Source organism: Dryas octopetala, chromosome 1, assembly GCF_963921425.1.
Source record: "Dryas octopetala chromosome 1, drDryOcto1.1, whole genome shotgun sequence".
In the NCBI taxonomy this organism is placed as follows: Eukaryota; Viridiplantae; Streptophyta; class Magnoliopsida; order Rosales; family Rosaceae; genus Dryas; species Dryas octopetala.
Window position 1 is genome coordinate 12548139 of NC_141366.1, and position 24955 is coordinate 12573093.

The following is a 24955-nucleotide window of genomic DNA, read 5'->3' on the forward strand; positions in this document are numbered from 1 at the left end:
AATTTTTTTAAAAAAATATCAATATCATCCATCCCTGCTCTGCTAAAAGAAATCCGATTATATTACAAGATCTTCTGGCCTACTTCCTCATGCACTAATATGATGACAAAGAAGAAAGTTTCAACAAGGAAACGAAGTAAAATATACAGGGAAAAATGAGTTAACAAGATCTGGCTTCCATTTCATTTTGAACATTGTTTAAGTAGTCAGCTCAAAAACAACTGCAACAAACTGCTCCTAAGTTGTCATGGGTGATTACTGCTTCACTGCCAAATGAGTGTCTATCAGTTGTCTGAGTCATTCCTACATGAGGAAACAATAATACACTAATACAGAGTAGGTGATTTTTCTCTTGATCTCTCTTGAGAGAGAAAAAAAGCAGGTGCCCTGTTTCATGTTGAATGACCCACACAATATCAGAAAATGTTCACGTTCGTGGTGGCAATGGTTAATGCCAGCTTTCATGATGTAAAAAATGACCAGACTACACCAGCTTCACATAGAGTCCTGCTAATTGACACAACTGTCCAACTTGTTTATCAAACCGTATTTCCACCAATGGTTCAAATAGGCAGAAAGATTCCTCAGCTGCCACCAAGATCTTGTTTCTTTGTGCCATGGACACAGGCCCAATCATCAATCTCTTTAACTGATATGCCTTCCAAGAACTGTGAATATCGCTCTATAATATATGGCAGCTACAGAAGCACAAGGACACAACAAAATCAGGTTCATGAACCCATGTCTGATCGGATATACAATTACTTTAGAATTTCAGTGTGAAGTACATGGTGAATTTTTTCATCAAGAAAGCCACCCCTTATTGGCTTTGCCAAGCTAAAGATGTATAACATATAGATATGCATGATTTGAAGAGATGCTTCAACCTTCACTTAGCAGCTTCCCTATTTTAAACTTACCAAGCAAAATGTAGTTTATAATCTATCCCCTATCCCCTCTTTCATTTTCTATTATTTGCCAGGATAGAAGCTCACAAGGATGAATTTGGCAATTTCTCTTAAACTTACCAAGCAAAATGTAGTTTATAATCTATCCCCTATCCCTCTTTTATTTCATTTTCTATTCCAGGACAGAACTCATGAGGATGCATGTGGAAATCTCTTACAAATGACCAAGCATAATGTAACTATAATCTATCACCTATCCCTCTTCTATCTTCTTCTCTCTCCCCCTATAATCTATCACAAGGGTGAATTTGGAAATTCTTAAAACAAACCAAGCAAAATATTATAATCTATCACCTATGCTGGATACCTGCTCAGAGAGAATTCCGGAGAGACCAATGACTGCCCCAGGCTTTGCATAAGACACAATATGATCTGCCAAATCTAATAGGGGATTTAAAAGTATATTTGCAATGACCACATCATACTTGTCTGTTTCCAAGACGGTTCCCACTCCAGATGAGCTCCAATCTTCCACAACTCCACATGGATCTATCAAGGGAGAGCAAGTTTTGCTAGGAACCAAGAGCAATTGCATCTTTTCAGGTACTATATTGTTCAGAGCAGCATTCTGGCGTGCAGAGGTAATTGCTTGGGGATCTATATCTATTCCAACTGATAAGGCAGCACCAAACTGTGTTTCCAATCAAAATGCCAGAGTAGTGTCAAACTATGATTTGAGCATTACTTGGCATGACCAACATTATTTGAAAGGAATTATGTTACAAAGAATAAGGGGCACAGCTAATGAAAAATAATGAAAGAATGCCAATACACTTGATTAGTTAATACTATAGCAAGGATGACTTTCTCTCAAGGTTCCTTTATATTATAATGATTGGAAATTTGGAATACCTTAACTGCAGCAATTGCAAGAACTCCAGAACCTGTGCCATAGTCCAAGAATAGTTCTCCTCCCTTTATCAATCCATGAAGCAGCAATAGACATAACTTAGTAGTAGGATGCTCCCCGGTTCCAAATGCTAATCCAGGATTCAGAATTATATTTGTTGCTTGGGCATCCTGTAGGAGTTAAGCAAAGATGCCTATATTTATTAATAATCACATACTTCTTTGTTATTCAGATTTAGAAATATAGTGTGTAGCTAGACATAATAGGAAGTGTGTAACTGGGAATTATTTCAGAATAAAGATAAATAAACAAAGTGCAACTGTCTGAACACACACAAGTGAATGTGATGAGCTCTGCGTCTGTTAAGAAGATTCAATGAATTTCTGAATATTCAGAAGTAGAATTTTCATGGAGCTTGGGATAATTAGGTTTCCATCACTTTAAAATTATAAAAAAAGTCCCTGCAGACATAAAATGAGGGAGTTGCCTGTATATCATGGGCAGCCATTGCAAACAAAACCTTTAGAAAAAAAATTTGAAACTACAAAAAATAATCTGATACTATCATACAGGGGGAATTCTCCACTCGGGCACGATCCAAAGTCCTTCAGTAACTTCAACAGGATGGAATGATTCCTGTAGAAAATGGAAAAGCGAATTCAAAACATAATGCCTAGAAGACAACATGATCACTTAACTCAGAAGTATTTACAAAACCAAAAACAAAAAAGTTTTACACTATGATCCAAGCAACAAGCAAATTAACCTGTGTTTTCTTTATCCAGTCATACTGCTGGCCCATCCTTACTTCATAACTCGGTATCTCTTTTAAGCTCATGGAATCAGCAGCACGTGAAATGCATGTATTTACGTCTTCGCCTTCAGGAAATATGGATTCAATGCAAATCTGCGTTAAAAGTTATAACAAAAACTTCTCATTATTGTTCATTCACTAAATCTTCTTACAGAAGAAAGGTAGCAAGTTGGAAAAGCTTTGAAAACGAAAAAACAAGCAAATATCATTTCAAATGAAACGTAATGAATCAACAGGGACTGGGACCCCACCTCGTCTGAACTCTCATCGACATCTTTTTGATCGATACTAGTAGAACTTGCACCAAAGCATAAAAGAGCTTCTGAAAGCATATCCTGGCCAACAAAAAAGAACCAAGTAGGTTAGGCATTGTTTTCAACTCATCAATACTTCCAAGACCTCATTTTTTCTATTGATTGGCATGCAATTTGGTGAATTTAATGATTCCTACATATACAGAACATTCCTTTTTCTTCCAAATTTAACCATAATCACATAATAAGTTTTTTATTTTTGTTGGGTTAGTGATAATGACATGATAAGTTAATTCTACCTTAGCAACACATTGAGATGATATAAAGGGAAAAAAGAAAAAACATATTTCAAGGAAGTTAAAATCAAATTTTGCTCAGTCCCCATTTTAATATACACAATAAATTCCACACAGAAATCAGTATTCTCTTCTTTTGCTTTCTTTTTTCCTGTAATCCCAGATATTAACTTACACGAAGATAAACCCAGTTATAATGGCTAAATTAAATGTAGAAAAAAAAAAAAAAAAAACCACACACAAACGAAAGAAGCTCACAGAAACATGTTTTTGGCAGCGAATATGGACGGAGAGGAAAGGCGAAGCAACGGACTCGGGCGAGGAAGCAGTCTCCGAAGAAGAAGAAGAAGTGGAAATGTTGGTTGTCGCGAGGGAAGTGGGTCGCGAGAGCTCTCTGCTGAGTTTGCGGTTGGTGAAGAAGCGAGAGCAAAATGGGTGGTGAGTGAGAGGGCGAGAGAGGGTGGTGAAGCAGCAGCGAAAGCTGAGAGTGTAAGCAAGCTGTTTGAGCAAATGACTGCCTGACATTTTTCAACAACTCAAAAACTGCCGTTTATTGCAGTCCGTTGTGTTTTGGAGTCTAGGAAAAGAGTGTTAATTTGTACGCGCCACTGAATTTGTATACCGCGAAAAGACATTTTAGTCGCTCTAGTTTGTGCTGTTTGCCACTTTTGTTTCTGTAGTTATTTTTTCCTCACTTTTATTATTCTTGTAGTTTCATTTGTTACCAATTTTAGTCCAGTTCCTGAATTTATTTTCTTTAGATATTGGTGTGTTCACATTTTCGAGTAATTTATCAATGTGAGTGTTTCACCGCTGCATATTAGATATATATATATTACTCAAAAAATTATTATGTATGACTAATGTGGTGTTACCAATCCACTTAAATTATAATACATATATAATAATTAATTATATAATCTTGAATCTTGATTCTCCATTATTTTCCCAAGTGACAAGAAAGTCATAGACCTTCCGTTATAAAAACCATGCATCCCCTACTACTTTCGTAACCTTCATTCATAGCTTGATGCAAACTTGATTTTAAAAAAAGTTTAGTGGAGAAACCGTCTTAAGTCCTTAATTGTTAAGTGCATTAAATAGGACCCTAACTCATGGCCATTACCTATGTATTACCTTAAGTCTGCGAAACTGACGTCTAGACTGTCTAGTAAACTCTAAATTAACCTACCAAAATTAACATGAAGTTAAACCTCAATACCCAAATTCTCAATCAAGTTCATGTAGTTTATTTTAAGGGAATTTAAGGGAATTCTATATGTACCTACCAATTGCCCAATACACCCACATTCAAAAAATTTCTCAAGCTGTTCTCTTTTACCTTTATTAAAATAAAAAAATCAACCATCCCAACAAATCTTTCTTATCATGTTTAATGTGTGTCACATTCATTTTCGTGTTAAAAAATGATCAATCTAAACTCGCTAATTTCGTGTCGAGTTCAAGTCGTATTATCGAATTTGTCAAAATTTTACAAAGAAGAAGACTATAGAAGGTTTTTTTTTTTTTTTTTTTTTTTTTTTTTTTTTTTATATTTTGCCATGAAGACTATAGAAGGTTAATCATGATTAACAACAAAGTTTGTGATTTCAAAGCAACGACATAATAAAGAGGCAAAGAAACATCCCAAAATCCGAAGCCAATCCCAGAAACAACACTGGACACCATGGCCTTCACTTCCAACCCATTATCTCTCAGCGTCCCTGACCCTTTCTTCGAGTCATGGCTCCGCGAAAATGGCTACCCCGAAATCGTTGACCAGCGCACCTCTGCCGCCGCCACCGCCTCCACAATCACCTCCGGGAATACAGCCACAGCCACAAGCTCAATCACAGACGGGTTCTTCATCTCACTCTTCTCTCACATATTCACCCTCTTCTCTCTCTTCACCATCAACCCCTTCTCCAAGCTCACCAATGACGATCTTGCTGCCCAAACGCCGCCTTGGACCACTGCCTTTATTGGGTCCTCCGAATCCTACTCCTTCCCTTTGTCTGTTTCTCAGGCTCGCTTGAGGGTCCACGAGAATGTCAAACGCTATGCCAGAAATTATGCTACTTTTTTCGTGGTTTCCTTTGCTTGTTCTCTGTATGTTCTCTTTCTCTCTCTGTCCCAATGGTTTATGGTTGTTGGATGAGTTTTAGAATTGAGTTCTGGGAATTGGATTGTCAAAAAGAGCAAAGCTTTAGGGGATAATTGAGCTCTAAATTTCATGGGTTTTGTGTTTTTTTCTTCCCCCTAATTCTCTTTGGTTTAGATTTTTAGTAGCTTTGAGAATTGGGTTCTGTTTATATTAAGGTTGTGTGGAAGTGCTAGCAATTGGATGACCAAAAAGAGGAAAGCTAAATTTTGGTTTCTCTCTCTCTTTGGTTCATGATTGTTGGGTGAGTTTTGAAATTCAATTTGGTTGGTTTTGAGAAAAAGAAAAGGGATAGAATTGAAAAGAAATTAAAATTCGGGTAACAAACGGGGTATATTGTGGAAATTGAGGTAAGTATTTCTTGGGTCTGTTGTTTATGTATTCGTTTTGATTTCAATACCTTTTCCTATTCTACGATTCTAGTAGGAGGTTTGAGTAGTGCCTCTCTGTTTTAGTTGCTGCAACAACTTCAGCAGCTGGAAGAAAGTTAAAATTTGGTAACTTTTTGTCTTACATTTTGCTTTGCCTTTCAAAATGTGAAATTGTGATTTCAAATCTGCTCAGCAATTGACTTGCAAGCTTATTTGTTTTGTAGACCTATAATGAATAATCTAGGAGTCAAATTTCCAAATTTTGATACGTTTCCTTTGCCTAGATAACTTTAGTACTGTAGTTTTGATATTGGTACGTTGAAAGGTTGCTTGAAAGTTTCCCAAACTCAGTTTTCCGCCACTTTTCATAAAAAAGCACGGTTTGAGTGAAATTTTTTGTTCTTGGGTTTCAAAGGATGAAAATTTGAAATAACACAATTTTAGGGACTTTGTTTCCCAAAATTTTCTCTGCTGCGAAAGAGCCAAGTAGAAATGTTGACATCTTAACCTAATTTAGAATCTAAATAAAATATATTTTAATACCAAATAGTCATTTTATTAGGTTTGCAGATGCCTGGGTTTGTACATGCCACTTGCTCTTATTTGATAATTGATAGTCAATTCAGGTCTTAGTTTTTTCTCATCTTATTTGAGAGTCGTTTTTGGTTTTGTTGATTTGGTTACAGATATCAGATGCCCCTGGCTCTTGTTGGATTGATATCTTGTTTGGCAATATGGGATGTTTTTAAGTTCTGTAGTGAGAGATGGGGATTGGATCAATACCCGATAATTCGACAGTGCTTAATTCGTGTTGCTCAATTTGGTGAGTTATCAACTATGTGTTTGAGTAGTATTCTCTTGTGCATTTTCTGGAAACTTGATATTTTCCAGTAATTTCCTATAATGGAACAACTTAGCTTTTCTCATTAAGTCTGCATGTGTGAGATACCATAGGACTCTTAAGAACCTTCAATTGTCTGACAGAGTCTCTCATGGTACTGTGTGTTTTTTCTTGGAATTTTTCATGGGTCAAATTGTCCACAACCCTGCCTGGTATACTCTCTTTATCCGAGATTGAGACTTACGGTGATGCATTCTATTCCCTATGTTCTGTTCTCATCCTGGGTCCTTCTATGCCAAAGCTGTCATGTCCATACAAGGATACCGTTTCACTGTTTCAGGAGGGCAATTTTTTCTCTTGCTCATCTTCCTTTTCTCCACATTTTCTGAAAGATCCCTTTTCAGCTTGTTTTTTCTAGATTAGAAAGGTGCAATCAGAGAAGCTGTACCCTGAATGGGGATCTCCAGCCAGGAACCCCTTGGCCAAGTTAGCCAAGTCGTTTGCACAAGGATTGTCTACCTTGAGAGAAATCGAACATCCTTTTTTTATCTAGGAGCTGGCGCTTCTTATAGTCCACAATCATTATTTGTGTGTGTCCAGAAAATTTTGGTTACTTTCACCCTTATTTGCCTTCTCCCAAACAGTTATTTCTGACATCTCTCTAGGTGTGTAGCTTCCCCATTTCATAATTCATTAATCATATAAACCTTGTGCAAGCTATTCATATTTGTTGGAACAGGATTTGCGTTTGTAACATTAATTGATTTCATCTTTGCAGTAGCTATTGCTATTCTGATTTGTTCGAATGTTCAAAGGGCTCTCTTCTGGGCTCTTGGTGTCAGTTATGCAGGTGATTTTGGATATTCTTTGCATATTCTTATATGGATAAGACTTGTGTACAATTCCTTATATTAGGTTCTTTATGTTTTCTTAAAAAAAAAAAATTAATAACAAATTTTGTGTTATAAATCTTCACAAAAGTTTAATTAAAAAAATTCATTATAATGTACGATTTAATCTGTATTCATGAAAGGTTGGTTTAAACATATGTGAACTTTATGAGAAGAGTGAAAGATTAGTTAAAAATTTAAAATGCTGAATCTATTGAGATAAATTTGATTTTTTGTAGATTTAATTCAAATCAATGTGTGTAAATTAGTCGATGCTAATGTCAAACGAGAACCTAACATAAGCGATATGACACCTGATCCAATTTTTTTTTCATTTTCTATTTCTAGACATCCCTTTTCCTTTATATCCGATTTTCTCAGTATTTGGACCCATTGTAGGCATGATTCTGCATGCTGGATTTCGGAAGCTGGATCGTGCAAAGCAAGCTTCTCGTGGTAGATTGAAATAGCAGGTTCTAGCAATACAAGTGAAAGGTTTGCTTAACTTTAGCCTGAAGAATTTTTGCTGCAAGGGAGCAATGGTTTTGTTGATGGAAAAGTGATGCATAATACTCCAAGGTCGAGTGAAACGCTCAAGCTATACTGACTTATAATTCCCTCATGTTTCCACACTCCTAGCCTAACCACAAAGAAAGAGAGAGAAAAAAGGGATATATCTTTGAGTTTGATCTATGATTTCATGGCTCGTTGTTTTGCCTCAACAGTCCAACAGATTTAAGATAAATATTTAAGCTTAAAGGGTATGCGTCCGTTATTTCAAGCATATTGATGAACATATCAGGAGATGGGATGTATGGCAATTGGCGTGTGTAATTTTGATGCCATAGTACTTTCAAAAACATAATATTTTTTTGTTTCTTCACAAACATAATATTATGTTTGTAGTTACGATCATGTTGAGTGCTTAATGAGAACATTTTTACGCTCATTTGGTATACATCAGATTCACATACATTACAGGATCCAATAAGCCAAGGGCATTAGACTATTGTACAACAAGTCTGATCATGCAGTTGTGTTCGTACATAGTATCATTCTATCTAATCCCCGCTTACGTGTATCATAGGAAATCATTTACAAAAATAAGATATAATTCAAAGTTTTTTTAAAAATACAAATATCTTATGGGTTAATAAATTATTAAAGGGTAAATCCGAAAAGAAGTCTTTTTTCCTTTGGTTTTTCTCTAAAATATTAAAGTCTTGCTTTTAAAGGTTGTTGGAGTCCACCTGACATAAGAATGGAAAATGTAGAAAGGAGAAAGTAGTATGCATTTTGTACATATAAATTGGAACCAAGATTGAACTCGGCCGAACTGAGTTTCGGACCAAATCAGGTTTTCAAATTTGGAAACCCGGCATGAACTCAACCATGTGCATCTCAACCTGAGCTCGGGCAAAAATTGAATTTGACTAAACCTTACAGCAACAGCAAACCATGACCGCTCCTCCCCCAACAAGTTAATGTTTCAGTACAAATTAAGGGGGGAAAGAGGCTGGTTAGCATAACATACATGTGAAAACAAAGAGAGATTTGGGTTTCCAACTTATTCCATTGCAGTGAAGTTTCAGAGTTTCTCCCGCACAAAGCTGAATGGATCAGATCCAGAAAAGGAATTGAAGCAAAACAAAAGGCATGTTGGAACAATCATTCACCACAAGCAAAGAGATGATCATTAATAAATGTAATAAATTTTAGTAACATTAAAATGAAGATCTTATAATGGCAAACCCCTAATTATGAAGCAATGCTGCTACTTGGAAACAAAAATGTTAAATGAAATAAAAAATAATCATAATAATGAAAACACAATTTCTTACAATGATATGTACATTAAATCAGAATAAATGCATAAACAGGAATCACACTACAAAACAAATATTCAATCACTATTCGAACCTCTTTCACGCTGGGTTGAGATCACGTGAAACTTGGCCTTGCCATCTGCATCACAAACATTACATTAGACATTTGTATTGAAGAAATAATAGGTAGACATCACAAACATTACATTAGTTTTAGTTTTGTTCCATTTTACATTACAATCAATATCTAATAATGTGAAAAAGTAATGACTGAGCTCAAATATTACAAGTGAATCTTTATGGCTGATGGTGAGCTGAAAAAGACGGAGGGCAAATTATGTTTTGCAAAATACAGGGATAGTTTTTTTTTTTTTCCCATTTGAAATAGCTTAAATTGCGGAGGTGTGGGAAATTTGTCTGTGAGTACAAAAATTGCAAGTTGCCAACCTTCTAAATCAATATAAAATATTATGAGAAAGAAACAACTTGACAAACCTTGAGAGCAAAAATCTTGCAAGTGGGCTTATGTTTGCGTTTGATTGGAATTCCTTGTTCTGCTGCCTTTTCTTGTTATCGGCTTCTGAATTTATGTTTTGTGTTTCTTCAGAAGCTGTCTTACCCTTGGTGAAGATGCGTGCCGCCAGCTCCTGCAGATCTTTCAATGATGATTCCTTTGAACTTTTTGAGCTGCAAAGGTTTTCTTCTGTGAGTCCTAAAGACTACATGCCACCTTTTGAAGTGGTGAGAAAGATAAGGACCAACATAAAGAAAGAGAGAATTTTTGAAACCTTGCTAATTGCTGAAGCAATTTGCTGACAAAAACTTCAGAAGATCCAGGCTTCAACTTCTCCAAACTTGCAAGCGACTTTACAACTGAACGCACAGCTGACCCTTCTGGATCATCAGCAATAGCCTACATATTACATACAGAAAAAGAAGGTAAAGCACAAGGATTGACACTATACACACTATGACTTCCTTTCATATGTATGCATACACAAAAAGGTAAAGCAAAGTAGGTTGAAACCATATACACCATATCTTGAAACGAATGCTTGCTGATACTAACATAGTTAAAACGACTTGCATCATAGGCTTTATTACTGTGATCTATATGTTAAGCCTAGAACATGTGATCTATATCTCCTAAAGTACTCATGTGTGGACATATCATATGTTCTTTTCACAAATCTTTACTACTGCCCCTAAAATAGGTGTGCTTTATTGCATGTGTGTTTCTGAAGTGTGTGCTTTTTTGCATCATGTTTAAAGACACTTGGCCCTGGGCACTACAAAGCAACTTAAAATGTGCTGCACAACGCTTTTCACTTAAGATTAAGACACACCCACAAGTTCCGACAGCAATGATTTCCTGAGCAGGAAAAGAGTGAAAAAGAAGACAACAATACTGCTTTTATGTTTTCAAAAACTTGCATCTGCGATTCTTGCAGTTTTCCTAACCAATTCAGAATGAGCACAAGCAAAGTGAAATTACAATTTACAACAATAATGCATGATTACACCATATGGAAGACATGAAGTCTATAAACATATCTTGGAACATACCTCTTTTAAGGAAGGGACAAGCAATATTGATAATGCTGCAGATGACGATACAATTTTTGCACTTTCTTCATCATCACTTGATTGGGATGATCTTGGAAATGATTTTGGTGTATCAAGGTATTCATGAGATTGTCTGCAGTAAAGACGGTTCCTCTATATATTAGAAATTTTCAACCCTATCTCATATCTGTGTGCATGTGTGGGTGCAGGTATGTGTAAAGATTAGAAATACTAGCACAAATTTTCCCAGTGGATGTACCTGGAAGAATCAGAGCTATTTGTCGTCCGTCCTGTTCTGTTATCTTGCACATCGTATTTGATCTTGTTCAGTGCAGACCTTTCTCTAACATTTCCTTTCCTCAACCCTCCTTGCATTGCAGCCTTTGCCTACATAAACATTGTCAACCCAAAAAGAAGCTTCAATAATGAAACATTCTGGACTAGTGAAGCCAAAAGAACTTTGAATTTGGTAGTCTTTTTTTGTTATATTTTATTTTTCAATCTAAACTCTGTCAATGACCTAGGAACTTTTAGAAAGAAACCAGGTAATAGAATCATATTTAAAACCCAAACATGAGGAGAAAATTTCAGAGATGAAAACTCTAATAAAAGATTGGATCTGGAACACAATGATTGTTATAATCAATAAAAAGAATATGAAAAGGAGAAACTTTTCAAATTTGATACCGGAAGTACAAAATGTAAGTGAAGGGTATTAGATATGTTCTAGAATGATCTTTTTTTCTTTGAACTGATTTTAGAATGATCTATTTGGGTGGCAGGAATCTCATATTAATAGTTAAAAGATCACCAGCCTTTTGCAAATTATTCAGACGCGTTGAACTGAATCTTATTATGGATGAAGAAACTTCAATGCTAAGCTTGCACTATTTTGATTTGTGAGATTTATTAACAGATTAGATAGCTAACTGATATCAATTGAAAAATTGCATAGAGCAAAAACCACCTCTGAAAGATTTAAGGCACTGTCTTCAATTGAGGAATTTGAAGTTCTCTCTAGAAATCCCAGCCTGGACTTTGGAGTTCGAGGAGAATCAGAATCATCCAGTTGGCCACGGAAAACCACAGTTCCACTGGAAGAAGCATCTTCATAAGAAGCGTAAGTGCTGCTAGACTACAAAGCAAAAGGAACTAAACTCAGTACACCAAATTAAAACATCTCTTTGGTGCTACACAAAATTAAAACTTCAATACTTTGTATACTTGTCCTAATTGTACAGATTCATACCAGAGAGTTTTGATCACGAAACTGAGTGGATAACTGAGATCCTTTGGGTGTTCGTATAACAACAGTTCCTGACCCACTCACGGTCAATTCTTCCTGGAAATACACCTCAAATTGCTAAACAAGATATCATAATATAAAAGTAGTGTAAACAATCATGAACTCTAACTTGGATCAGTTAACTGAAATTTTAACTAAATTGATAAAAACACAACTTTTGTTGCTTTTGGAGAAAAATTCGCCTGGTGAGTGGTGAACTTTATACCTTGATTAACTTAAGGGCCAGTAAAAGCAGACAGAACTCAGAAGTGAAAATTAAGTAATGGCATCAAATATCTTAAACAGTACTGAATTATATCATACTAATATTTCAGAATTTAAACCAGTATCATCCCTAAATTCTAAAAGCATTAATCATTGCACCGGAATACAACAGCCACAGTGCAGAGACTGCATCTTTTCCTGGCATGACAGAAAATGGGGAATTACTAGACATCCTTCTACAGAAAACCTTTACCAATTATACATATCAGGTCAGTAAAATCACAAAATTGAGGGCAAATAACCTTACTACTCTTTCCTAGGGGCTGGGGGGGGGGGGGGGGAGGGGGGAGAAGAGACGCACAAAGAGAAAGAGAGACTTACATCTTCAGGGTTAGACTCCATGTGTTCATCACGATATGAATCTCTACCATCTTTGAAAAAATAATCTTCACGTGATTCATGGAGAGCATTCCCAGATGCCAACAACTGTTGGTTACTACTCTCTAGGACTCTTCCAGGGGGAACCTGACCATACAGACCTTCTGGCTTTTTTTCTCTTACCGGAGGTGGTTTTACTGCTGCAGCACTTCTCAAAGTACCTGTACCCTGTGAACCAATGCTGAAATCCCATCCAGCATTTTTCATGGTCTTACCCTGGTCACTGCAAATTAGAACGAGTCAGTGCAGTTAAACCACCCAATCAGAAAAGCATTAGTGATCAGCAATTTCTAGCCCACCTAGCTCGAACAGTTTCATCTCTTAAATTTTTTGTCACCTTCACAGTACCAGATATCTCCCCTCTAGCTGTAGGACCATTTCTAGGGGTGTCATCATCCTCCTTTATCTGGTACCTTGGACGCTCTCTGTAAGATGATAAAAATCAGGGCATCTTAGCTAAATCAATGTAAGAATGAGCATTTATTGCCAAGTCAAACTCAAAACATACCAACAAATGAATGTCAGAAAATGGAACAAAAACTGCATCCTGAGTTGCAATTTTGTGTCTTAAGTTCTCTAATGCCTCATATCTGTGGCAGGCTACAGACCAGGTGAGCATTCTTTTACTGCAGATGCTCACACTAAAAAGAAACTTAATGCATTAAAAAGTTACAGGCATACAGCAATATATGGCACCTTATTCTCTCAAGAAGCCTAGGACTCTTCCTAGCAGTCCTAATAAAACGGTGCTTTAGAAGTTCCTTGGCACTTGCACGCTGAGATTAAAGCAGATAAAAAACAAAAAAAAATAATAATAATAAGGAAACTTGCAGAATTCATTAATCAAGATAGTGGAAGGTCATATACTGCCTGATTTAATTCACATCCGAATAGATTTGAAGGGCAACAGAAATAAAAGCACTTCATGCAGAAAGATTCAAGCAGAATATTTAGAAAAACTGATGCAAACAATATTTTGAATTTCATTCAAAGCACTAAAACAACATGATATACAAACGGTTGCAAATAAGTCCAAAATAATAGAATACAACCACATAAGGGATTATTAACATATATATATATGTTAATAGAGCCACTCTCCCTCTCTCTCTCTCTCTCTCATATATATATATATATATATATATAGATATATATATATATATATCTCCCCCACTTCTTTCAATTTCATTGTTATTTTGTGCATAAGCAAAGCCACAAACACATGACAAGGATTATTAACAAATTAAATAAGTAAATACAGTCTTAAACTTCAACAACCTCTATTAAATATATAACTTTAGCATCTCCAACAAACAATATGTTATTAGTGACAAATACAAATCACTTCCAAGTTCAACAATCTATCCTATATGTTTGTTACTGATGACTGCGTTTAGTATAATTATATGCAGGTCAAACATGTGGCTATTCTCCATTCAGTTTGACAAAGGGCCAATTCCTGGTTTTTCCTAAACATCTTGTGGTACCCATGATGACACCTTCTAGTTTCTAATGAATTTCCAACTTCAAATCAATTACACAAATCAAAAATAAAATCTAGAAATTTTATTGGGAAAATCTGATCGTATAAGTACTTACCTCAGCAGGTACCTTCTTTAAACAGAGTGAAACAAATTCTTTCATTGGTCGAGAAAAATGCTCATCCAACTGCACAACAAACACAAATAATGACTCGTTTATATCATGAGTAATATCTCCTTATGGCTAAGAAGCATTTCATCTTCATAAATGATTTATGAAGATGAATTAATCAGTGTGACACTAAAGTATACTGGGAGAACCTGAGGTGGATTTTCTCGAGGTATAATGAAAAGAACTCTCATCGGGTGAAGATCAGCAAGGGGTGGCTCCCCTTTCGCCATCTCGATAGCAGTGATTCCCAGAGACCAGATATCTGCCTGCATATGCAAAGGGTCCAAGTGAGTCAAACTTCAAGGGCTCAGCATGACTGAGAATGAGGTCTTAATAAACATATGGAAAAAGAGAAGGGTGGGAGGGAGGGAGGGGGGGGGAAGAGGGGTTTAAATATGACCAAGACATATCCAAAATTCCCAAAAGAAAAGATCCAAAAAAGGCTTCAATACATACCTTCTCATTGTATCCTTCAGAATTCTGAATTACTTCTGGAGCCATCCAGAATGGTGTTCCTACAAATGTCTGGGGTTGTTAAAAAAATTAGTGCATTCTAGCTAGTACACAACATATGTCATAATGCTTGTACATCATCTAGATTATCAAAGCATTGTGCGTACAGTAATCTCACAACAAGAAATAGGAAACACATAGGCCACTCCCCCCCCCCCCCCCCCCAAAATATATATATATACCAAAAAGTTAGTGGGGAAACACCTATTTACAATAAAGCACTCATTTACCACTGAATACATAAATAAATTTACTAAACATAAGTAGACAATAACATAAAGTGAGCACATAAAATACTATTCTAATTACAAGTAAATGAAAACTATAAAAGCATATATCCCTAGTAGTCATTCATCTGATTTGATCAACAATATAGTGAATAAATTTAAGTTAAAATATAGTACCTTCCTCCTTGATATTGTCCTTGTAAGTTGTGCGGAAACACCAAAATCTGCCACCTGTTACAAGTCACAAACGTAACTTGGAAGACCAAGAATTTAAAAACTTTAACACCACCACCCTTCAATGCATATCCTTCTTCTACTTAGTTAATTCTCTATTCAAATTAAAGATCTTTTGAGCATAAATATACCTTAACATCACCATTCTCTGTCAATAAAATGTTTGCCGCTGCAAAATTTATAAGGCTATCATCAAAACAAAAGCTAGGACAAGAAAGGTGAATTAATGAAACTGCAAAATGATGAAGAACAAAAAGACACTAACAAGCAGAGCTTATTGAATATTTCAAATGATTCTGTGATAAACACGTATAACTATGTAGAAAATAAGGGGGAAAGAACCTTTAATATCTCTGTGAATTTTTCCTTCATTATGTAAATATTCAATTGCATGCAGCAAGTCACGAAGAATGCAGGCCATTGACATTTCATCCAGTGGAGGACCAGACTGGAGCTGCATGAACATAATTTTCGGAGCATTATTGGAGAATGGATGATATATATATATACACACACACATGCATATAAATATGTATATATTGATTTGTACATCAGTGCATTAACATCACACATAGAGGAATATGACACAAAATTTACAACATCAAATGGACATCCAAAGCACTAATATATCAAATCACTATTAAGAAATTTCCATATGGTTACATTATAGCGTGTCAAAAGAATTCTGTTCTAGCTTTGTTATAATGACCAAGTATACCTAGATGAGAACCCACTTAAGGTTGCTCCTCGGTTATTTATATTTTGTCTGATCACGAGAAAGAACTTTTTTTTTCAATTGGGGAGAAAGATGATACGGCAATAGAATCTCCATTGTATGAAAAAAATCTTTAAAAAAGTATACAATGGAAAGAGGTTACAGGAAAATTTGTTTTTCCAACTGTCGGTAGCCTCAATTATTGTAACACTTTGTAAACCAAATATCAAAGAATTGCACATAGTAAGAGCAAGCAAGCTATGACATGCCCCCTTAATGGAAACTATGAAAGCCCACATGGGACCAACTATAAAGTGCATGTGTTAAACCCATTGACCTAACTCATCCTCAAAAACCGGCTTTTAAGGAGAGGATTGCCCAAGGCTTATATGCACAACCCAACTATATCCTAGTGATGTGAGATATTTAACACCCCCCCCCCCCCCCCCCCACACCAAAGTTGAGCCCACTACTACATGACCGAACTCCACTAAACGAGAGTCCAAATGCCACCTAGAAAACCCAACCAATTCCAGGATATATCGAGTCACAAGAATCAATAGGGCCAAATTAATGCCGAGGAATACGAACCATCGGCTCTGATACCATGTCAAAGCCCACATGGGATCAACTATAAAGTGCATGTCTTAGACCCATGGGCCTAACTCATCCTCAAAAACAGGCTTTTAAGGAGAGGATTGCCCAAGGCTTATATAGTGCACAACCCAACCATATCCTAGCGATGTGGGATATTTAACAGAAACTTATAAATAAACACTGACTTACTCCAATGAGAGTTTATTGACAGATAATTACATAACACCCAAAATAAATCTAAGCCTTTTGTAGAGGAAATATGATGCTGATACATGGACACAATAAAAGAGAAAGTTCCACAAGCCTTTAAACGAAAGTAATTTTCATTATACACATTATGTAGAAACAACAGAAGTAACCTACTAGGTCAGCAACAGAGCCACCGGCCATGTATTCCATTATTATCCATAGTTTTGTCTGGTTGAGATAGGAACCATAGTACTCTGTAATATAAGGAGATCGACATTGCGACAAAACAGAGATTTCCTGGAACACATAGAAGCTAAATTAGAAACCTAATTTTGTTTATCATAATGAAAATATAGTAACTATCAATAATACGAGATAGTACCTTCTGGATGTCCTCAATTTCATCCTCTCTGCAGAAGACAATAAGTAAGAGAAAACTTAAGATTAGTTGCAGGGGTTGATGAGCATTGAATAGATAAGGGAAGCATACTCTATGCTTGAAGAAGATCTATTAAGAATTAACCACACAGAAAAATAATGGATCAAACCAAGGATACATATGGTGTTCCATCATATAAATGTTTCTAATTGAGGGCCATCAGCATGAATAAGGGCAAAATGACTTCATTTAATTAAGTAAGCAGCAGTGACCTCTTATAAATGTACAAGATCATGCAGGACACAAAGCATTCAGAAGGTTGATGGTGGGAGAATGGTAGTCATCTAAAGCACTCTTCTCAACAGAGTATCATAAGGTTTATTAATTAAACTATGACTTTCCGATGGACCATCCTGAACCAACAACCTCTAATATAAACCATATAGCTTAACTCCAGTCAGTAAAATTGTCCATGCTAGGTCATTCACACTTCAGTCAGTAGCATATACTCACAAGTGACAACCGAGTCAGGCAATTCTCAAGTACTTGGACCCATAACTACCTGTTCTTCATATAACAAGTTCGTTATGCCTATCAGTACTACCCTGGGAAACTTCACATGTAACAAAAGAGCATCAACTTTCCTTTTTGCATTCACTAATTATATGGCTATGAGTACAACCCTGGAAAATTTCAAGTGTGATTTTGTAGTTCATCCTGTCTTAGAAATTTTACCACTCAAAGTAATAAAGGAAGAGGAAAAAGCTCCTACCATAGGGTTAGGGTAATAGACTAGAGCTCATCATATTTATTCCACAAGAACAAGCATATATCATTGAAGAGTATAGTACAAAGAAACACATAGGAATAGATACAAAGCCATATACTTACGACTCTTCCAAATCGATTACTTTAATTGCAACTTCTTTGTTAAGCTCCCTATCAAACCTGTAAGTCAGGAAAGGGATCAGGGCAGTATGCAATCAATCTTCAAGTATGCTGAACCGACCCCAAACCAAATGACAAAAGGAATTAAAGAAAAATTGGCATATTTTAAAAAAGCTTTTCACCATAATTAATCATGATATTTATTCAAAAAACTATGGTATATATAAGACAATCATGCATATTATGCACAGCCATGTGCTAGTATCTGACAAGGCCACAGAGTGAACCAAGTAATTGCAGAAATCCAATGGAAGTTACATGTACAGATCTTGCGTATAAAACTTTTAAGTGCCTTCTGTGATTCAGGTATGATAACACTAAACAAGTCATCGTAAGAAGGCATGGGGTCAACAAATGCATGCAACTAAGATAGCATTCAAGAAAAGTTATACATTATGCATATATAAACTGGAACTTACCCTTTATACACATCGCCAAAAGATCCTCTTCCAATAAGCTCCAATGAAGTAAATCTTGATCCTGCAGCCTCTGCTAAACCTGCTGTATCATCCATTTTCAAGCACAAGTTGCTTCTCCCTTGCCCGCTTAGCCAGTAAAGCAAAGGTCACTAAACAGCACTACAATGCAGGTTCGACAAATTCTAGGCAAGTATCTCCAAATTCTTCCAATACCCACTTCCAATTCACAGCCCCAAATTCATCCAACACGAGTTTCTATGAATCCAAATATTGGCTTGAAATACCAAATCTGAAACAGCATCAGCAAACACTAAACTAATCAACCCGCGTAAATCAAACATAAAAAACACATGAACCCAAATCTACCACAATTAAGGCACCAAGAAAATATTAAAAAAAAAAACAAAAATTTAATAACACAAATCAATGTAAATGAATAAACACAATGCAATGCAAGCTCGTGGACTCAAAGCAAAGCATTTGGGTCTGCTAAATTCCCCACCACCTGTTAGGTAAAGTGGGATTCACTAAAGTGACAGCCCAACATAATTGGAAATTATAGGACACCCACAACAAAATTTCAATAGATGAAAGCGAAATAAAAGCAACCCACTAGTGGCTTCAAACTGGGGTCCTTGAATTTCGTCCAAATTTCAAATCTTTACATTATTTTTCACAGAAAGATTGAGATTTGAAACTTACCCTTTACACAAAATGCGATTTTGACATGTATTTGTATGTATGGGAAGCTAATGTTTGTGGATTGGAACCATGGATCTCTTTCGCTTTCTGTCTTTATCGCGCGCGCGCGCGCGCTCTCTCCCTCCCTCTGCACAGAGGCTTTGGGAGCTTCAAAGGATTCGAAGATAAAGTGCTGGTTATTTTTTAACTTTGTTATTATCTTTCTTAAATAATGGAGTTCTAATTTCCTAGTTTATTACCTTCCCCGTAAATTTGTTTCATTCGAAGAAACCTTGATTTGGGCAAGAACCGGTTTTTGGAACAACCCCATAATACAAATACAATCATCAATCAACGACTAAAGAAAAAATACAAACTTTTTTTCCCTAAAATTATAAGGACCTGTTTGACTGTCTTTTTTATTTTTACCAGACCAGAAAAACTATCTTTTTTAAAAAAAAATATTTTAATAAAACAAAGCTCTTTGTGTATAGTTTTTTCAATACTTTTGTTTTCCTTACATTCAAATCAGAACACCAAAAATTTGCTTATTTCTTTGATATTTTTAGAGATTGAATAATTTGTTATCCATGAAATTTGAACTTAGAATTTCCTCCTACAAATGAGAAATTAAGTATCATTTATTAGACCAAATGGTCATTAATATTACTTTTTGTGTGTTTATGAGTGAAACCAAATGGGTCCTAATATTTTCCATTTATCGGATTGAAAATAAAGATGTTAATGTTGATGTAGAAGCTAACTCTTCAAACACTTGAGGAATTAATTTCCTTTCATTGAAATCATATCTTACACTAACTTTTTTTTCCAACTTAGTTTTTTTTTTTTTGGTAAAAGGGCCTGCCAAAGCCTAAAAAAAAAAACACAACAAACTAGCCTCTAACTAAACGGGGTCTCTCAAGATCCAGACCATCAGCCAAATATAAATTTTTTAGAATATAAATTAATCGATAGTGAAATCAAACTATAAAATATAAAATAAAGAAAAATTTTCTAGAGAGGATTATACATGAATTAAGCCATTATATACGTATTGTAAATTTTAAGTTTGCATCATACATTCATACTCTCTAGAAAATGATTGATAAAAAAAGGAAAAAATTTACAAACATGACACATACTTTGATGATTGTTTCATTTCAGTTAATTAATTTTAATTCGTGTTAATGAAGGACACATACTTTTATTTTGTGTCAATTAAGGACCCTGTTTTATCTCAACTTTGCCCGACATTGGACCCATCAAAACTCCACCAAATCTAACAAATTTATATTTGATTTAAAGCTATGCATCTCCTCTTTACAACTATAAAGATCACTTAAACTGGACATCTAAAACTCAAGATAATTGGCCCAAAAGTAGGGTACCCGAAACTGTTTAATCGGACCTCTGAAAAAAAATTTGGAAATCAAACAATTTCGAGTACCCTACTTTGGGGCCGATTATCTGGAGTTGTAGAGATCCAATTTGGCTGATCTTTATATGGTTGTAAAGAGGAGATGCATATCTTTAAACTCAGTATAATTTTTCTGGATTTAGTGAAGTTTTGATGGATCCAACGTCAAGCCAAAGTTGAGATAAAAACTGGAAAAAAAAAAATATGGTCCTTAATTAATACAAAATAAAAGTATGTGTCATTCATTAACACAAAGCAAAATTAATATCTTGAAATGAAACAACCATGAAAGTATGTGTCATGTTTGTAAATTTGTCCCATAAAAAAACCATATGTTTTAGATTATTTGTGACCATTAAAACTTTACAACATCATGAGTTGGCACCATAGGAATGAATATGAAATCTTTTTTCCAACAAAAAAAAATATGGAAAACTTTACAAATTCTACTTTAAATTGAAGTGTGAATAATTATTATTTTTTTCTTTTTCCTAATATGAAAATTTTGCAAATTTTGTTTTTCTTTTGTTCTCAATTTAACCGGCCACTTGTAAATTTTACATGTGTGTGAGTTTTTATCTCTAAAGATGTGGATGCAAGTATGCAACTTAACCTCAATACACCTTGATGCCCTAAGTTTAACTTGAAAATCCTAATACACCATCTCTCAAATTCTCACATATATGCTTCCTTTGGTGACTTCTCATGTACCCTTACACTCTTTGGTTTTTTGCCTTGTTTGACACAACCATTCTCTCTTAATGTTTGCCAACTTTGACACAAACACACTATTATTGGTGCCTCTGGCACACTTTTAATCCCCATGTGAGAACCGCAGACTATACATTATGGGCCAAGGCCTAAGACCAATATATAATAGGACTTTAAACCAATTCTTTAGTTAACCAAATAGAAATTAACTCTCCCATTACTATTCTTTTCAGAATAAGATAATTAAATCACTAATAATTAAAGCCACATTCTAACAAAAATATATGTATGCGCGTCTATACAAGACTTATTTTGTAATTACAAGAGAATGAAAACTTAGTTCTACGTACCTTTCAAGAAAAAAACTTACCTATAATAGGGGTACTGATGTGGTATCCCCAACATAAGAGAATGAATGGATGAAATATTGAGTTATGAGACTCTTGCTTCTCTCATATGGAGATATCACATCATTATCCCTGTTGTAGATAAGTTATTCTCCTACCCTATTGAGTTATGGCCTTTACTCTTTATGTCGAGGCTGGAGCTATATAGCTATGATTCATGATCAGACTCTTTTGTAAATTCACTTATTTCACTCAAACAATGAATTAATTAATGTTTTAGATTTATAATGTTCATGTATGTAATTTTATCAATATGTCATGCATTACAAGATAAATTTCTTGGAGTAAACATCAAACTTTTCAGACGATGAAAGCAAAGGTTCCTGTATGATTTTGTGCCGAAACACTTTCCTCATGATTCTCGAGTTAAGCCATCTATCTTGGTTAACCTTTGCAATGTGATCGAGCATCGAGTCGAGCAGATCCCCATATGATATTTCAGGCTGCTTCTTAATAGTTTCAATAAGAATGTACGTCATTGCACCATTCATTACTTTCCGATGAGAAAATGCAGCCGTATCAGCTGCCATTTTATCATCGTCACAAGCACTGAGAGAAATAGCCAACCCACCACTCGTACCTGTTGAGAGTCTGTGTTAGCCCATGTCCAAAAAATAAAGCCTCACACAACAAAATATAAGATGTTGGACATCTTCATCCATTTTCAATTACTTTTGGTTAGATGTTTTAATTTTAATATGATATCAGAGCGGGCATGGCGGTACACATGTTAGGCTGAATAGGCACATGTGCTCTCACGTTATTATAATCAATTGATTTTGTATTTGATGCTCTAATTTGACCGGTACCTTTTTTAACACGAGATGGAGGACTATTATCCTTCCAAGCCTTCTTGTTTTTATCGTAGACCCACTCTAGATCAAGAATTGTTCCACTGTGACAAGCGTCGACGATAGCATGAAGCGTGACACCCTGCTTCAGTGGGGCAACAATGGTGGAATTCAAATAATTATCGAGGATCATGCCCTCTTTCATAAAATCAAGAGGGCAAATGGTCTCATCAAATCCATCTTGTTCGTCGTCTTTGAAATCAGGTTGTCGTAGGCCATGTCCCGAGAAGTAGAACACCAACGAGTCACCGGACTGGCACCCCTTCACTAGCCATTCCAAGGAATCTTCGATGTTTTTTTTGGTCGGAAGACTCAGCTGGTGGCCATGCGCATCATGATCTTCCGACAGTACGCGAATGCAGTCGGGAGGAAAATTGTATGTATCGATCAACAAGGCTTTCATGTTATTGACATCGTTGGCAGTGCCTTGGAGCTTGTATTTGTGGTGCTTGTATGTCACGCCACAAAGGAGTGCACGTTTGTTTGGTCCTACTCGTATACTTCTAGTACCACTAGTATCGCTAGTGTTACTACTGCTTCTGCTTGTAGAAGTAGAACTACAAATATTTATAACACGATGAATTGAAGTGCTTGAGTTGTTTGATCTGATCTTGGTTTGGAGAAGCGCGATAGCAGCTCTTCTCCGCCGGCTATGCTTACCTTCATCTCCAGCAGCAGCAGCAGGAATACTAGGACTAGTGCAAGTAACATAACCACACAAACAGCGATATTGTGGGACAAATGTGATCAACTCAACCCGTCTCTGGCAATTGTTGCACGTAATTGTTGTGGTGCTTGCCATAGTGATCGATCCCCGGCCAGCTCTCTCTTTAATTAATTTCTTTGGTGGTCGAGTTTCAATGACTGCAGGAGAAGGTTTTTCTTCTTTATGCTCACTAATTAGCTTTGCAGCTAGGCAGAATATGTCTCTCTCTCTCTCTCTCTCTCTCTCCTACGTCTATCTTTTTTACAATTTCAGATGCCCACTAAGCTTTGCAGACAGAATATGATTCCTTGTTCATCACTTATATATCTTTGCCACAAAGGTCATGGGAAATTTTCACGTTTTAAAGCTAATAATATATATATGAAACTATTTTGAAAGATATTCGATCCCCAACAAGAAAAGACAATTATTTTAGTGGCCAGGACGCGTTATCAAGAAAAAAAGAAATTAATTAATAGAACCATATATATTAATCCATGATGACCATTAATATTGTCTTCTTTTTCAAGAGAAAGATATATATATATATGCAGCTTATGTACAACGTTAGGGCAAAATGGCAAATCAAATTCAATAGTATATTCCATCACCAAATTTATTCATTAAATGATGTATAATATCTTACTTAATAATAAATGAAATTCAAAACAAGTCTAACTTTAAATATATAATATATTAACACATAATTTAGTGCATAAATTTAACCGAGCTAATTACTACGTGTAAATAGTGCTCATCCAAATATTTCCTTCGGAAAATGAATTTGGTTGGTCTCCAATATCAGATACTTACAGAAATGAACCCCTGGCCTATACTATATATATATATATATATGCTCCATTTATATATGTCCCCATGTAAGGGTGGGGTCAATGGGGTCAATTGACCCATGAACCCATAAATGTTGGGCTTGAGGAAAACAAATGACCTCATGAAGCTTGGGCCTTGGTGGTAGTTGCAGGGGAAAGGTTGCAAGCAAAGTATTTGTGTTTATATCTGAAAGAGAAAATAAAACCAGTGATGTTGTGAAAAGTAGGAAGAAAGGGTAACTCCTGTGATCTGCATATGAGTTTTTTTATTTATTGAATTCTTGACTTGCCAAAACATTGTCTTGTTAGCAAGTTAATTAAAAAAAACTGAATAGAAGAGAGACCCAGACCCAGACCCAAAAGGCAGAAACAAAGCCTGAACTCTGAAGGCGGGCACCCTTACTTACTCACTACGCCAGAACCAAAATAAATATTCGTGAGCTTTTTAATTTTAATCCCATAACGATTGATTCCTGAATTCAGCACTGCCCGTGTTGTTGAATTAACTGATGATTTATCATTTTTACGTTTAATTAATTCATGTGACTTATGCATAGGGTTGGACCGAATTAGAATGAGCTATATACACCTGTCCTTATACGTACAACGAAAGTCCTACGAACTTCGTGTTTTTTTTATTTATAATAATTTGCTATACTCTACTTCATACCTGTCGGGTAGGCTGTAGGCATA

General features: G+C 35.6%; 4 protein-coding genes across 4 annotated transcripts; 1 reads left to right on the forward strand and 3 right to left on the reverse strand.

Moving 5' to 3' along the window:
• Window positions 1–48: 48 nt before the first annotated feature.
• On the reverse strand, window positions 49–3850 carry LOC147297998 (ribosomal protein L11 methyltransferase-like protein). Its single transcript, XM_086228593.1, has 7 exons — window positions 3441–3850; window positions 2884–2967; window positions 2585–2725; window positions 2389–2454; window positions 1821–1988; window positions 1276–1599; window positions 49–698 (listed from the first exon to the last, which is right to left on the reverse strand). Exons 1-7 carry the CDS (start codon window positions 3705–3707, stop codon window positions 585–587), a joined length of 1164 nt encoding a protein of 387 aa, XP_086084719.1. The 5' UTR covers window positions 3708–3850; the 3' UTR covers window positions 49–584.
• A 955-nt stretch (window positions 3851–4805) lies between these two features.
• Window positions 4806–8403, forward strand: PRA1.H (prenylated RAB acceptor 1.H). The gene is made up of 4 exons (XM_086255274.1): window positions 4806–5291; window positions 6401–6537; window positions 7334–7405; window positions 7845–8403. The coding sequence occupies exons 1-4, from the start codon at window positions 4870–4872 to the stop codon at window positions 7913–7915; spliced, it is 702 nt and encodes a 233-aa protein (XP_086111400.1). The 5' UTR covers window positions 4806–4869; the 3' UTR covers window positions 7916–8403.
• A 738-nt stretch (window positions 8404–9141) lies between these two features.
• LOC147298000 (Protein kinase superfamily protein) lies at window positions 9142–19538 on the reverse strand. Its single transcript, XM_086239654.1, has 21 exons — window positions 19362–19538; window positions 18660–18948; window positions 18184–18240; window positions 17296–17323; window positions 17088–17210; window positions 15755–15866; window positions 15544–15581; window positions 15356–15409; window positions 14895–14963; window positions 14588–14704; window positions 14385–14453; window positions 13482–13561; window positions 13085–13210; window positions 12729–13008; window positions 12087–12179; window positions 11805–11972; window positions 11097–11224; window positions 10838–10970; window positions 10060–10184; window positions 9767–9958; window positions 9142–9410 (listed from the first exon to the last, which is right to left on the reverse strand). The coding sequence occupies exons 2-21, from the start codon at window positions 18752–18754 to the stop codon at window positions 9371–9373; spliced, it is 2127 nt and encodes a 708-aa protein (XP_086095780.1). The 5' UTR covers window positions 18755–18948; window positions 19362–19538; the 3' UTR covers window positions 9142–9370.
• Window positions 19539–22008: 2470 nt separating this feature from the next.
• LOC147298001 (metacaspase-1-like) lies at window positions 22009–23625 on the reverse strand. The gene is made up of 2 exons (XM_086229414.1): window positions 22685–23625; window positions 22009–22455 (listed from the first exon to the last, which is right to left on the reverse strand). The coding sequence occupies exons 1-2, from the start codon at window positions 23526–23528 to the stop codon at window positions 22139–22141; spliced, it is 1161 nt and encodes a 386-aa protein (XP_086085540.1). The 5' UTR covers window positions 23529–23625; the 3' UTR covers window positions 22009–22138.
• Window positions 23626–24955: the final 1330 nt, after the last annotated feature.